The following is a 14146-nucleotide window of genomic DNA, read 5'->3' as shown; positions in this document are numbered from 1 at the left end:
CTCCCACTAGGTTTATATCTGGGACTCCCCAGCATTTGACCTTAGAACTGAAGAAGCTTCTCGAATGAGAGGTGAAACGTCTTCAAGCAACTTAAAGAAGTCCAGACGCTTTTCTTTGCAAGCTCCTTTGACTATGATGATCTGGATGACTGAGAACCTTCACAGACATATTTTAACGGCACACTTTGCACATACAGGTTTATTCAGATATTAATTTTAGTAATGCAAATTACAAAGTGATTTCATTTTTCTTTTAACTTGTTAACCTGCAATTGATGAAAAACAACACATATTATGAGATGTCAATTTTTGTATGAATTTTTTAAATCACATTTGTGGTTTGGATATTTGCTACAAAGTAAATTTGTCCAGATATTTTAGGAAAAAGTCAGCAGAGTGTTTTTTTCTGCTTTATTGCAGCATTTTATTGGGTAGGCATTTATAAAGTGGCACCATGATGAAATTACTAGTTTGTACTTCTGGTTTCATACTTCTGCATGCATTCTGACAAATGCATATATGGTGTAAAGATGTAACTAAATGATGACGCAAATACTACACAACTGCTGCATTTCAATTTTTTTTTCAGTTCTTTTTCTTTTACAGGATCTTATAAAACTCTTCTCTGCTCAGTCATTTAATGTTCAAGCTACGGTTAGATGGTGTTTACTACTGTAATTCTTGAAACTGAGAACTTTTATTTGATTATTAATCGAGTCAAAGAAGAGTTTCTTAAGCTCATTGGAATAACCTACCTAGACTTATTTGAATTTTTCTTTATTCAATTCACTTATGTTCCAAAGGAGAATAATTTTACTTTAACCAAAATTAGTTTAACAAGAGACAGAGCCTACACTTGTCTACAGTATATCTAAATAGGATAATCTTGTCTGCAAACTCATGAGTTATGATGACTATAGCATTCCACGCATTTCATGCTCCATAAAAAATGTTCTACTTATCCCAGGACAACACTAGAGTCAGCTGCCAAAGGCTCTTAATGAGGCCACAGGTGCAAACTGTAACTGTGTTGATTAGCTGGTGACAAATTGCAGACAGCATCAGAAGCTGTGATTTAGTTGTTCTGCATCGCTGTGAAGTGCTTTCCATCTGCACTGTGTCACCACTATGGGAGGTGATAGAAGTGGGAGATGTAGAGCATGTCAAACTGTGGCAGTCACATTACTCCTGTGCTCTTTAGCCCTTTGTTTAAACTTGCAAGTGCTGGGCAAAAAAGTTAAACATGAGGGATCTAGTGAGACTGCAGTGAAAGATGGAAGAAAGGGAAGCATTCGCTTTAATGGAAAAAGGCTTAAATCCCAGTCAGGACCTGCTTCTTCTGCAGCTGCCACAGGACATGCGTTGCTGCAAGTTGACTTGCATCAGTCAAGCATCACAGGTAACACTTGGCTGTTTCTGCTAATTTGATATGCTCGGTACACTTGAGGCAAAGGTTGTTGCAGTTAACTTTGTGTTGGGATATCTTTCTTCCTAAAGCAGAGAGTAGATCAAAGCTGAAGAATGACACTGCTAATGAAGCAGCATGGAGGCAATTAAACTCTTCACTACACTGTAGTGATAACAAGATGAAGCTGAAGGCCATGGGGCCTGGTGCTGCTGATCTACAACTGCACATAGGTAGAAAAAAATATAAATATGCAAAACAGTTTTTAAAAACTGTCATTGAATATTGGCATGTTTTCTCCTTCTCTCAGAAAATGCACAACCCTTACCACTGAAGCACGTGCCTGAAAGCTGTGGTTTCTCAATGCAGCAGAACGCACTGGGACTAGTTTTAAATGTCCCCTATAATGCCTGCAGTGTGCTAACAGAGGTATGCTGCTCTTTTTCTTTTTTTTTTTCTTTCTTTTAAAAGGACCTGGACTTGATGGAATGTGGTTTTCATATCTGCACTAATTGATGAATTCTATATTTTCTTTTGGTAGTTTTGGAAAAAGATCTCTTCAAACTTAGAGTTGGTATAACTGCTTGATGCTAAATTTGCCAAAAAAACAAACCCAGGCCAAAACATGTTTGGTTTCTTTGTTTCAGAATGGAAGATATGTGTTGCCAATGAATTGGCGGGGGATGGCAGTTGAATTCATCTGCCCAGTTCAACAGTCCAGGAAATTTCCTTTCTCTCTCAGGCCATGGCACTTCCATCGCTCAAGACGACAAGCAAAACAGCCCTATTATCCTAATCTATATAATTCCTACTGGTATAACTATTACATGCATATGATGGCACCAGGTGCTAAAACTAACCCAACTACCACTCGCCCTCACACAAAGCCACCTGGATATTCATACCCTCTGTACTACCCATATAACTTTTATTACCCCTACTACTACTCCTCCTTTCTCCCAGTGAAGACCACTGTGCCACCAGCTACAACCACTGTGGCACCACCTACGGCTGTTAGACCTAGTGGCAACAAAATTCCTTCCAAGAGCCTTGCCTATTACCCTGCACATTTTCCTAATATGCACTACCTTCCACCAGTCCAACAGTTGCAACTGATCCCTGACAAAACTCAGGTTTACTACTACAACCCGGAGACTGAATATTTCTTTGGAAAGCCTTCATACCAACAAAAACCAAATTTGCCAAAGCAACCTACTTGGTCTCAATTTACCCCAGTTGCTATGCCAAGTTACCCAGCTTCCCCTGTGAAACTGAGTTACCCAAGCCCTGTCAGCCCAGAAACCTCTGCAGCACCATATGTTCCATTTGACAAGCTCCCCTTTGAGCCATATGTTGTATACAAGGCTAAGAAACTCCCCGATGACCAGAAGTACGTGGCCAAAGCAGGTTTTAAATCTAGATTCCAAACACATTCAGGCTTCCCTTTGCAAATTGCTTCCAGGTTTCCTCAGTACAGAGGTCAAGGAGGTCCCTGACTGAATTAAGCAGAGCTGTAAGTGCTAAGGGTTTCTTGTTGGTGTGAATTTGGTAACGGTTGAATTGTTCTAAGAAAATCTTGTGTTCTCGCGGAGCATGATGATGATGATGATGAAAATTAAAGATTTTTCTACTGTGAACTTGTTCTCACTACAAAAGACTACACTCTTCATTCATGTGAAAAGGACTGGTCATTTAATGATGGTGAAATGCACATTCCTAAGCATGTTGGTTGTCATGGTACACCCCTTTCTAAAACGCCAAACTGAATTATTGTTCAAACGTTTGACCTATTCATAGCAAGCCCCGTCAATACTTGTTAGAGCTTATACTAAGACAATGAATCAAAGTCTCTAGAGGGCTACCTTTAGTTCTTGTTTATGGAACACATTTTTTTTTCTTGTCTTTGCAAAAAAAAAAAAGTTGGTGCATGAATCCCATTCACCCACTGCACATACAGACCCTATTCTGTCTGCTCCTATATATTTTTACACAGTGCTCTTCCCCTTTGGGCACTCCGTAGCTGTGTGTACGCACTTCGCTGAAATTCAACCACACGTGACAACTGAGAGACGTGTAATGCTGGACTCTGAATCCAGACATGCTCATTGTCGTTCAGCCACTTCATTTTCTAAACGCTACTTGGAGGGTCCAGAGCTCCAGAACAAGAAATCAAGTAGATCATTCATGCAACACTGCGTGTGTCTTGCTGCAGCTGGTTAAATTATTCAATCATTTAAAGAAGTGGTTGCATCTCTTTAGCCAAGGTGAGCGTTTTGTGGTACACAGGATTTTGCTTTATCTTTTTACTAGTGACAAAGAATTTGGATGTTTGTATCAGGCTATAGATTTATTTTGTGGCTTTGTTTAAATGAACTTAATGAAAGGATTAAAATCAGAGACTGAAATTCTACATTTTTTAAATCTCATTTTGTTATATAATCTATTTTTTTCTATCCATGCTACCACAGGAAACATTAAGATACCGTGCATTAAATAGACTGGAACAGCCGTTATTTAAACAACTAATTTTGGTCAAAGATCTGTATTCCTCTCCTGTTTATGTCTGGCTAGATTCCCGACCAGATCTCTCAGCTCCTCCTCCATCTCTAAAATTTGCTCCGCCTACTCTACTTTGTATCTTTATGGAGGACTATGATGTGGACATGGATGAGGAAGAGGAGGGAGACGTATTCACTAGAAAGGCCACAACGTGCCACTGGTGGGAAGATGCACAGCATCAGGGAGGAAGACTAGGATGCATGGTAAACAGTCACAGCTGGGCAGAGGAGCTTAAGGATATCTTTGCACCACAGGCAGATCACTGTTACATCACTGTAGCAAGAACCAGGCTGTCCAGCATCTCTGTGAGTGATTCACTGTGTCTCTTGTTTGATACACACATGGAAATAAATGAGGACACTTATTCTGATGGCTACGTCTCTTGTAGCTGTTGAAGAGACTTCTCCAAATAAAAAGGAATGGGCTATAGGGAAAAAATTAAATTTGGGTAAAAGACAAGTGCAACAACAGGCTGTGTTTATTGCCATATTTGCAATATGCAGTTCTGTAACTGTTTTTATATGCATGCAGCATACATATATGTGTATATATATATATGTGTGTGTGTGTATATATATATATATATATGTGTATATATGCAGCATATTTTCCATAAGCAAAAATTCCTGGCATGGAGAGACTGAGAATATTTGGCTTGATGTTGACGAAAGAAGGAAGATGACTCAGTCTTTAGTCATTTAATCAGTGAACAACTGCACTGTGACACAGCACTGTGGGAACTAACTGCAAGCCTGTGTGTGTGTGTGCAACACTGGTTGTTTATGCACATGTGGACAAATGCGTCATGTGCTTCCTTATGCCTCTTACGGCTCATTACACTTGTACCTTTGATGTGGGATGAGGCTGGAGGAAATTCCTCCAGAAGACAAAACAAATATAATAAATCTACTACGCTGTGTAAGGCCAATAATCAGATGTTGATCTATTAGAGAACCAGCTATGGCCTCTAAGTATTTTGTTGCATTCTCATCCATTAGGCCTTCTAGCCTAGTCCACCTGCCATTTTTTTTTTATAGATCCAAAATGTCTGCCTCAATTTATCAGAAACACAGATTTATTATTTGTCCCTCTCCTTCCAGTAAAGGAAAGGTGAAGAGGAGAAGGCAAGAGAGAAAATAGAGGAAGATGGAGGTACAGATAACAGATCAGGAAAGCAGTGGCAGCACTGAGCAGCTTCTTCTTTCCCCTCCCTTGATTTCTCTCTCCTCCTCTGCTTCCGTCGCTGCCCACTCCTTCCTCTCTTGCTCCCACGTCTCCCCACCCTCCCCTATCTGCTGCCTCTCCCCTCCCCGCTCTGTCATCCCTTCCTCCCACCCTCGCTCTCCTGCACGGAGCTGCGGTATAAGAGAGGGTCTCCTGGGTCTAGTTTCACTGCAGTGTAGAGGAGGGCAGGACGGCTGTTTTAGTACGATGCGCTGAAGGATGGTGCACCAAGAGAAACGCATTTACCAGGTGTGTGGATTTGTATTTGCTTGCATTTAGTGTGTGATTCTGATGGGTCTGTAGCATTTAACAAGCTATTTAAAGGTATACATGATAGGTATCCATCATGGGTGTGATGCTGTAGATAAATCAGCCGTATGGGATGAGTGGAAAAGGGAGTGGGCGTGTTCGTATGTGGTTGTGCTCGAATATATCTGTGTAATATGTATGCTCCTGCATTTGTTCAGTCAGATTTGACACAATTTTCCATCTCAGATCATTGATATCTATATCATTGTATGTTATACTATCTTTTGTTTGAATAGGAACTAAAATCTTTCTACATTTGCATTCATCATACCATGTACATTCTTTATAAGGGGTACAATTTTGGGCTTGTGGGGGTGCATGTGCTCGTGTAGTCATTTTGTGAGTAAGGAGGGCATCTGTATGTCTGAAGTGGGTGAGCAGGGGCCAGCGTTGGTTTGGAGAATGATGGCGATGAACTCATTTATGCTTTTACGTCACATCCTCATCTAAGGATGCGTCACAAAAAAAGAGGGTGTAGTGGTGTGTGTATGTGTATGTATCAGTTTTGCAGCTATTTTGAGTACAAACGCTGACACATAAGAGAAACGTGCCTAATTTTAGAAGTGTTATTCAATATATGTGTGGTTCCAAAGAGCACACACAAACTCAGGCAGCTTTAGCAGATCTTTTTGGCTCAAATCCATCATATATAAATACTTTCCCTTTGATGCCAGAATAGAAAATCATGTTGTGAGGATCCAAGGGGAAAAAATGAAATCGGTTCAAAGGGGGAGCTACAGACTGAAAGCTGAGATGAAGTGAAATAAAAGGAAACGAGATAGAAGGCTCGGGTGTGGAAGCTCAAAAGGTTAAAGGGGAAAAGAATGAGAAATACAGATGAGGGAAAGGGGGCAGAACATAAAGATCCAATGTCATTAAAGTGAAACAAAAAGTATGAAAAATGGGACGTCGGTCAAAAGAAACTAGTCACATAGGAAGAGGAAGCTGTAAAACACCAGCCCACAGTGACACGGCATTTTGAATCAGCAGCACTAAAAGAATGCAATGGAATTTTTTTAACCAGTTTAAATAGTACCTGCTGTTTTGATGATGAAATGTGATGCATAAATTAGTGAAAGAAGCCATTTATGGATGATTCACCGTCACTACAATCCTATGATTGTAATGAACAAAGATCTTTAATAAAAATGCATTCAGATGCACTGACATAACTGGATAGATACACCTATTTCTTGTTTCATTCTTCAGTCTTTTCTGGGCCTGGCCTGTGGGGGGAAAAAAATTATGTGCACTGTCTCTCAGAATTGAAACAGTACGTTTCTCTGAAGTGTTAATGAGGACTGCATCTGCCAGATTCATTCGTTTAATCATTTTCTATACATCTATTTCAATACTACTGTTTACACGCATCAGATGAGAAATCCTGGACAGGCTGTCAGCTGGTAGTAGTAGCAGATAATGAATGTTTTAATACTCATATTCATACATGGAATCAAAAGTAGACGGTAGATGTGAATCCATCACATTTTCCCTCTTAATCGGGTGTAACAGGATTTATAGTTGATTAGAGGAAATGAGAGTGTCCTCTCATTTTGGTATTACCTGAATTTATGCATTTGTTTATGAATTTCATCAGTCTTCCTTGTCAATAAGCGACCCACTTGGCAAATCAAGCAGAGAGAGACGGCAGCACAGGAGCCTCATCTGTGTTAATATTCTTTGTGCTTCCACGTTTCTCTGTTTGTGGCAGGCCCAGAGGAATGAGAGAGAGTCCATCAGGCAGAAACTTGCCCTTGGCAGTTTCTATGACGATGAGCCAGTCATCTACACCAGCTGCAGCAAGAACGGCCCTTCGTCTCGGTGCGTTTGACTGAGTGTATGTGTGAGCAAGCAGAAGAGAATGGTTCATTTTGAATAGTAACAGTAATAATGTGATAGATTGTTGGCTTTATATGTCATTCTGACTGCATTTGAACATCTTCCGAGCGCAGTGATGTACAATAAAATAAAAAATAAAAAAAAATCACTGAAATTTGGTGAACTGACGTTCATCAAACTCATTTGGTTTCCTGAAGCTCTCAGTTCTCACAAAGCCTTTTCATATTAAAGTCTAGCTCTCATGAAAATATTTTTTTTATGTATGTATTTATTTATTTTGTTGGCCGCGTCTCTGAGATGCCAACTGTATCATGGAAGCACCTTAAGTTAACCCTTTATTTACAATAGGCCTTGTGGAGGGCCCATTTTACAAGCTCTTTCAAATGACCTTGACTCGGTTACCATTTCTGCTAGAGACAAAATTCAAATGGTTTCAGAAAGAAGAGAAGAAGAGCTTTTGGGGGGATATTTAGTGTATCATTGTAGCAAAAAGCATTCACAAAATACTGCAGTGTAAAGAAGGACATAAAATTCAGCTCCGCCTAGGTTTTATTACCTGCATTTTACATTACTGTAAGTCCTCAGCCATTTTTGGGAGAGGAAATCCAAATGATTCACAGTAATGAGAGTTATCTGGTGATTTTACAGAGAAAATGTACAAAATAACTCCACTTAACCTGTATTATACTTGGGTGCTAAAGGGTTAAGACCTTTACAGCCAGGAGAGGGGATTAATCATCAGATTACGTCATTTGTTGACTAACAACTGTTAGCTGAAAACTACAACAAACAAATTAGGGAGGTGGAATAGTTTTCCTTGGTAGAAATTTATCTAGAAGCAGTGACGTTCTGGAGTTGTGTGTACGTTTAATTATCATGGCTGGTTTCATACGGACTATGCAACAACAGAGGATGAGAGTGAGTCATTTAAGTCACAGACATGCAAAGTGAAAGTGAAAGCTTTCCCGGAGTGCCACAGTTATGTTTACAGTCAGTCTAAAGGGACTGACAATGGGCTATCTAGAGAGTATGGAAAGAATGGGAACGTAGAGCATGGCACTGTGGTTAACCTCTGTTGCATGATGAGCTGCCCACACAGAAACTAAGCGATGCCCCAGCTTCATGGTGGGACACAGTTCAGACATGATGTTCTCAAATCAGACAGCTCTCTTTGAACTCTGTGCCACCAACCTGCCCGTTAAATCATTAAATAATAAAAATAAAAGGACAGTGTAATATTTTTTTAAATATCAGAAATATCCAAATATTTTATTTTTTAAACATTAGTATTCAATGTTTTTTTTTAAATTTGTCAGACTTGTTGTTTATTTTTGCAATGCAAATAAAATAAGTTGATCAGTAATTTTTTTTTACTTACTTAGAGAATATTTTATATCTTCTTATAAAATGTCATTGTAAATAGTACTATATTTGATAGAAATCAAATAACATACTAGTTTCCATGGAAATGACATTTCACGTCTGCAGTTTTGGATAAAAAAACATGTAATGCAACTGGAACGACTTGCATTATGACAGACTCCCCGTGGTTAACCAAAGCCACAGCACTTACATCAGTACTCTTTCTCTCCGTGACACCAGTTGACCTCCAGTAGCTTTTTGGCTCCCAACTTTTTTTTTTCCTTTTTCCCACAATACCCTTTAGTTTATGTCACACAGTGGGGCTGTCCTTCGTTACTGTAGATGTTTGAGAAAGTAGTTTCATCAGCTTGCGAAAGAAGAAGTAATGCCTGACACAGTTATCCACAGCTACAATTGGTGGAATTGAGCATGTGACCCCCTCCCCCGTTGGAGGTAAAGGTGTAACGGGGTGTAGTTTAGGGTGGAAATTCCAAAAAGAGTTAGTGAGGTGTTGTTTAAGTAATTGTTTTTGTCTTAGTGTAGGGGAAGGTTACTTTGGGTTGTTAGGTTCTTTCAGTATCATGATCTGGAATTGAATAAATGGTGTTTTGAACCCTTGGAAAGGCTGAGGTTAAGGTTTTTTTTCCTTCACTTCTGTATAAGAGATGTTACCGACCATTTTTAAAGACCTTGTTTATGAAATGGGAAAAAGAGTCTTTGCCCACATTGTTGTAAAGTCGGATGAATTGTTTCATAATGAATACTATCCTAACCTGCTGTGTGACCTAAAGTAACAGAAATCTGAATAAATAAAAGGCTTTATGCTTTACTATGCTGTTTCCATATCTGTGATTAAATCTTTGGATCTAGCTAAACAATTTTTGGGATGTGCCAAAAATTCCAATATGGAGGAACCACTGGAAATATGAATATATGCAGAAATTCAAAGTCAATGGGCAAACATTTTACCTTGATTGCGATTAATTAATTAGGTTTTTTATTGTAAATATGCCGCTAAACTAAATGTTTAATATTAATTAAAGCTTGAGCAGTTAGCTAATGTAATATTGTTGTGCTCCAAGTGTTGAAATATACTGGCGGTATTTCTGTTGGTCGCTTCAACCATTTTTCTCTCAGTTTTCTTCTTTTTGTTTGAGGTTGACTCTCCTGTAGCCAAAAATGTCTCCAAATAAGGGACACATTAATTTTATTTGGCCCTATGTTTAACTTTTCCTACATGATGCTTCCATGTGGCAGACTGGACAGGGCAGAGTGTGCTTTAAACGAATTCTGTATTGACAGAAAAATAAAAATAATTTTAAAAAATAACCAACATTCGTAAGATTAAATCAGTTAGAGGTTCTAAATGTTGGTTTTGGTTCATTTTAGGTGAACTGACCAGCCCTAACCAATGTGTACCCAGACTGCATCACTGACATGTGAATCCAACAAATGTCAACAAAAATGAATTAATATCATGTGAATTATTGTTAGCCAATTTCGCATTCAGGTGTTAGCCAGCAAAAACAGTTGATTAGATTAATTATAAGTTAATATGAGAATGAATGTGTGGACCACGCCATTGTAATGAAGCAACATCTTGGGAAGCTTTAACAGCTGGAAAAATCGGGAAATTTTTGTTTTGCTACACTGAGTTACAGACTTCAAAATTCAGATACATTGACAGGCAGGACACCAAAGCGTAACACACAGCAAGATTAAATAGGCCTGTAGACTTAGCTAAGCATCAAATGAAATAACTCAAACATAACCTTTATTGTCTGATTTTCACTTTTTCAAATGCATTTATAAGTTTTGCCCTAAACAAATGAAAACAAAGAAAATAGACAAGAAACTAAACAAATGCAAATGACTTTTTGTGTTGTGGTGTAAAAATCCAGTTGGTCTTCCTCAGAATCACAACTCATAAGCAAACTGTGAAACTTTCTTCTGACGCTGTCTTTTTTTTTTTTTTTAAGTGACTGTTTTCACTAAGCGGAAGAGAATGGATGAACTGTTTTCACTCTTTGCCTTACCACTTTTCATGCTTATATGCATTTTAAATGGTGTTTGCTTCTTGTGTGCAAACAGCATTGGCCTGTGCTCTCTAATGTGTGATTCTGACTAAAACGGGTGCGATCTGAGCGCCTCTGAATATTGCATTTGTGTTCTCAGGCTGCAGAGTGGGGTGAACCTGCAGGTGTGTTTTGTTAATGACAGCAGCAGCGACAAGGACAGCGATGCTGAAGACAGCAGGACAGAGACCAGCCTAGACACACCGCTGTCACCTGTGGTATGTGTCCGAGTCTCTCTGTGTCACCATATGTGGGTTTTATGTGTGTTTCTGTTCCACTACACTCGTGAGGTGACCGCAGTTGTTGTTGCATCACAGTATCGCTCACTTCCTATACAGAGTAAGCAGAGCTCATCTCTGTCGGACCGGGATACTGGAGAGGAGGATTCAGATCCTTTAGATGACTGCGGTGGGTTTTGGCGAGTGCAGCGAAGGCTGCAAGAGGAGGCCCGGGTGGCGTTGGCTCTGGCTCGACCCATGGCCCGCATGCAGGTGGAGGTAGAGAGGCAAATTCAGCTTCACAGACGTTCACCTGTGGCTGACTTGGTGAGTCAGAGGGGTTTTATGCACAGAGGTCTTAATTCCCTCTTCCATGGAAAATTCAATATAGGAAATTATTAAGGGCACTAAAATATCAAGGAAAATAAAGTGAAAATGGAATGTAAGTTGGTGTTTCAGTAAATATGACATAATAAAACTACATAGGCACATGAAGAGGTCAACACTCAAGTTTTTATGTGTACGTGAGACGTGGGTGCATGTTACCATGAGAAAGCCCCTGAAACTGGTGAACAGACGTGTTGCAAGTTGCAGTTAGAGGCTGCGTCATGTAAAAATCCAGAGATCCAGTTGATTAATAATCAACAACACTTTTTAAGTCTTTATTTACACTCAAATGTTTGACACATTTTGACGTGCAGTAATTTCCCGTCTGTGTGTGCTTATGCGAGCAGCTTCCCCATTTGCCCCACATCAGTGAGGGTTTAATGAAGAGGAATCTGAGGCAAGGGGACATGAGAGACATGAGTCTTGGACAGCTGCAAGTCATCACGAATGATTTGCATTCACAGATTCAGAGTGAGTAGATGACTCACGCATAAAGACACAAATTAGTTATTAAAAACCAAGCCAAAAGCCTGATCTGTACTTTATCAGATTTTAATATTTTTATTCATGCCATCTATGCTATTATTTCTATCAAATAAAGTATCAAAAGACATTCAGTCCACTTAAGAATTTATACGATATCTTTCGGGATTGTTTTTCTCTTCCTCACTTCCTATTTTTTAACACATTTCTGTCTAACATCATCACAACAAAAGCACACACTTGGCACGATAAAATACAATCATACAAGGGAAACAAACATTCAAAGACTGGATTTGTATCTTCAAACAGGTCTAAATGAGGAGCTGGTACAGTTGCTGCTGATGAGGGATGAGCTGCATGTGGAGCAGGACGCTATGCTAGTGGACATAGAGGACCTCACCAGGTGAACCACAGTTTTTCTCCACCTCAGCTTCTTAGCTGTCAAAGGTATTGGAAGCGCTGTCACTTCACAGTATGTCCTGGACTCACTTTAACATATTTCTTCTTGTTTGTTATGGCAGGCATGCACATAGCCATCAGCGGCACCAGCCAGAGAAAGGCATCTCTAAATAAACACCTTGTCTACACATGTGTCTGTATGCACGCCGTCCGATTTCCCACTCTACGGACTGCTACCAGTGTTGCTAATGAAACTTCATCTGTGCTCACTGTATCTGGAGAGTTGAATGCAGCATATAGAGTAGTATTAAGACACATGTGATACGTTGCGCCACATCTTAGAACCTCAAAACACAACATCTACATGTGTAAGATCACCAATTTCAGTATTGACAGATGAGTTTGTGCAGGCGTTCCACTTCCACTCAGCATGATTGTCCCCGTCATATTTCATAAAATTAGGGGAGTCGAGTTGATTCCGTCCCTGATCTTTATTTAGCACTCAATGATTTTGGCACGGCTGGGTTGGAGAGAGCACCACCATGCCTTGTGTCTCTTTTTTTTTTATGAAAAAGGATGATGAGTTGAGATCTTGAGGTCTTTTGTTTGGCTCTAATAATCAACAGGGTTCTTAGAAATGCTCTGTTCACTTGTATATCGTTCACTTCACTAAAAGCACTGTGACATTGCCGTTTATCACTCTCATTCACTATCAAGCATCACATACCTGATCTGGTATAATAGGAAATGATAAGTACTCTGTATTTGTTACATTTAAGCAACTGCTTTCCAGAAAGTTCCTAAAAAAAATCTTTAAGACTCAAACCTTAATATAATTAAATAGCTGCTACAGTTTCCACCTCCTTTAAAGACATTTAGAGCTTTACTGGACAGTATTTTGACCTTTATTTGGGCAAATCTGTATTTGTCAAATGTGATGATCTGCTCAGTAGAAGACACAAAAAGTTCATTTTTTTTCAAAGTTTACACAAAGCTGTAAAAAGGAACAGGCATCTCCACACAGATAGTCTCTTAATAGAAATATGCAATTCCATTTTCTTAATTTAATAACGATCAGAGATGGTAAACACAAATGTAAAACATATATTAATAAATCGCAGCCTAAGCGTATATCTATTTTATCTGTTTCAAATGTTTATGTATGTAAATGTTAAAATATACTTTATTAAAAGGATTAACAACATGCCTTGTTGTGTTTTAGTGTTTTAATTCTAAGCTTTTTAAGAATGTCATTTAACACAAAGTCACTTTTTTCTATTGCTTGATTCATGAACACATGTATTCTATAATGATTGTAAAAAAAAAAGACCAGAAAAAAAATGATTCCGTAATAAATGTTTCAAGTGTGTCGACTTTCATGAGATTTATTTTGCTTTTTTTCTGAATTTGCAAGAAGAAAAAAAATCCACACGTTCCAAGGAAAGCATCACACCTTGACACTGCAACTGAATGACTGCAGGCTACACAAGGAAGGAAGCGAGGGCACGTCTAGTTTCTATTCACATTCACACTTTCACGTGTGATGTGTTGACACTTAAGTTTTGTAAGGACTTACCGCCAGCAACGGGGGAAAAAGCCGTGGTGACAAAAATAACCTTGGTTAGTGTTACATAGTTGCAACCAGTGGGAAAATAATCTATGGCAAAAACTAATGATCACTTAACTGTTTATTATAAGCCTTCATTATTCTTTTTTTCTCAAAATTTGGGACATTGCTGTTAAAAAAGCCCAAAAATGGGACAGTAAAATTAAATCAATGCAATATTACAAAACAAAGTATCTCAGGAAGTACACACACACACACACACACACACACACATATATATATACATATATATACATATATATGTATATATATACATATA

General features: G+C 38.9%; 1 protein-coding gene across 2 annotated transcripts; it reads left to right on the top strand.

The window, feature by feature from the left end:
• Positions 1–5284: 5284 nt before the first annotated feature.
• Positions 5285–13464, top strand: LOC102203861 (schwannomin-interacting protein 1). Of its 2 annotated transcripts, none has more exons than XM_005721296.1 (7): positions 5285–5437; positions 7209–7318; positions 10874–10991; positions 11112–11318; positions 11726–11849; positions 12171–12264; positions 12383–13464. In XM_005721296.1, exons 1-7 carry the CDS (start codon positions 5408–5410, stop codon positions 12432–12434), a joined length of 735 nt encoding a protein of 244 aa, XP_005721353.1. In that variant the 5' UTR covers positions 5285–5407; the 3' UTR covers positions 12435–13464. The 2 variants fall into 2 exon arrangements, with proteins under 2 accessions (XP_005721353.1, XP_013767302.1); XM_013911848.1 differs by having other exon boundaries at positions 12171–12308.
• The last annotated feature ends 682 nt before the right edge of the window (positions 13465–14146 follow it).

This window comes from Pundamilia nyererei, unplaced genomic scaffold (assembly GCF_000239375.1).
Source record: "Pundamilia nyererei isolate P.nyererei 1_Seehausen unplaced genomic scaffold, PunNye1.0 scaffold00004, whole genome shotgun sequence".
NCBI lineage: Eukaryota > Metazoa > Chordata > Actinopteri > Cichliformes > Cichlidae > Pundamilia > Pundamilia nyererei.
Note: the sequence above shows the minus strand (reverse complement) of the source record. Positions and strands in the feature narration are given on the sequence as shown.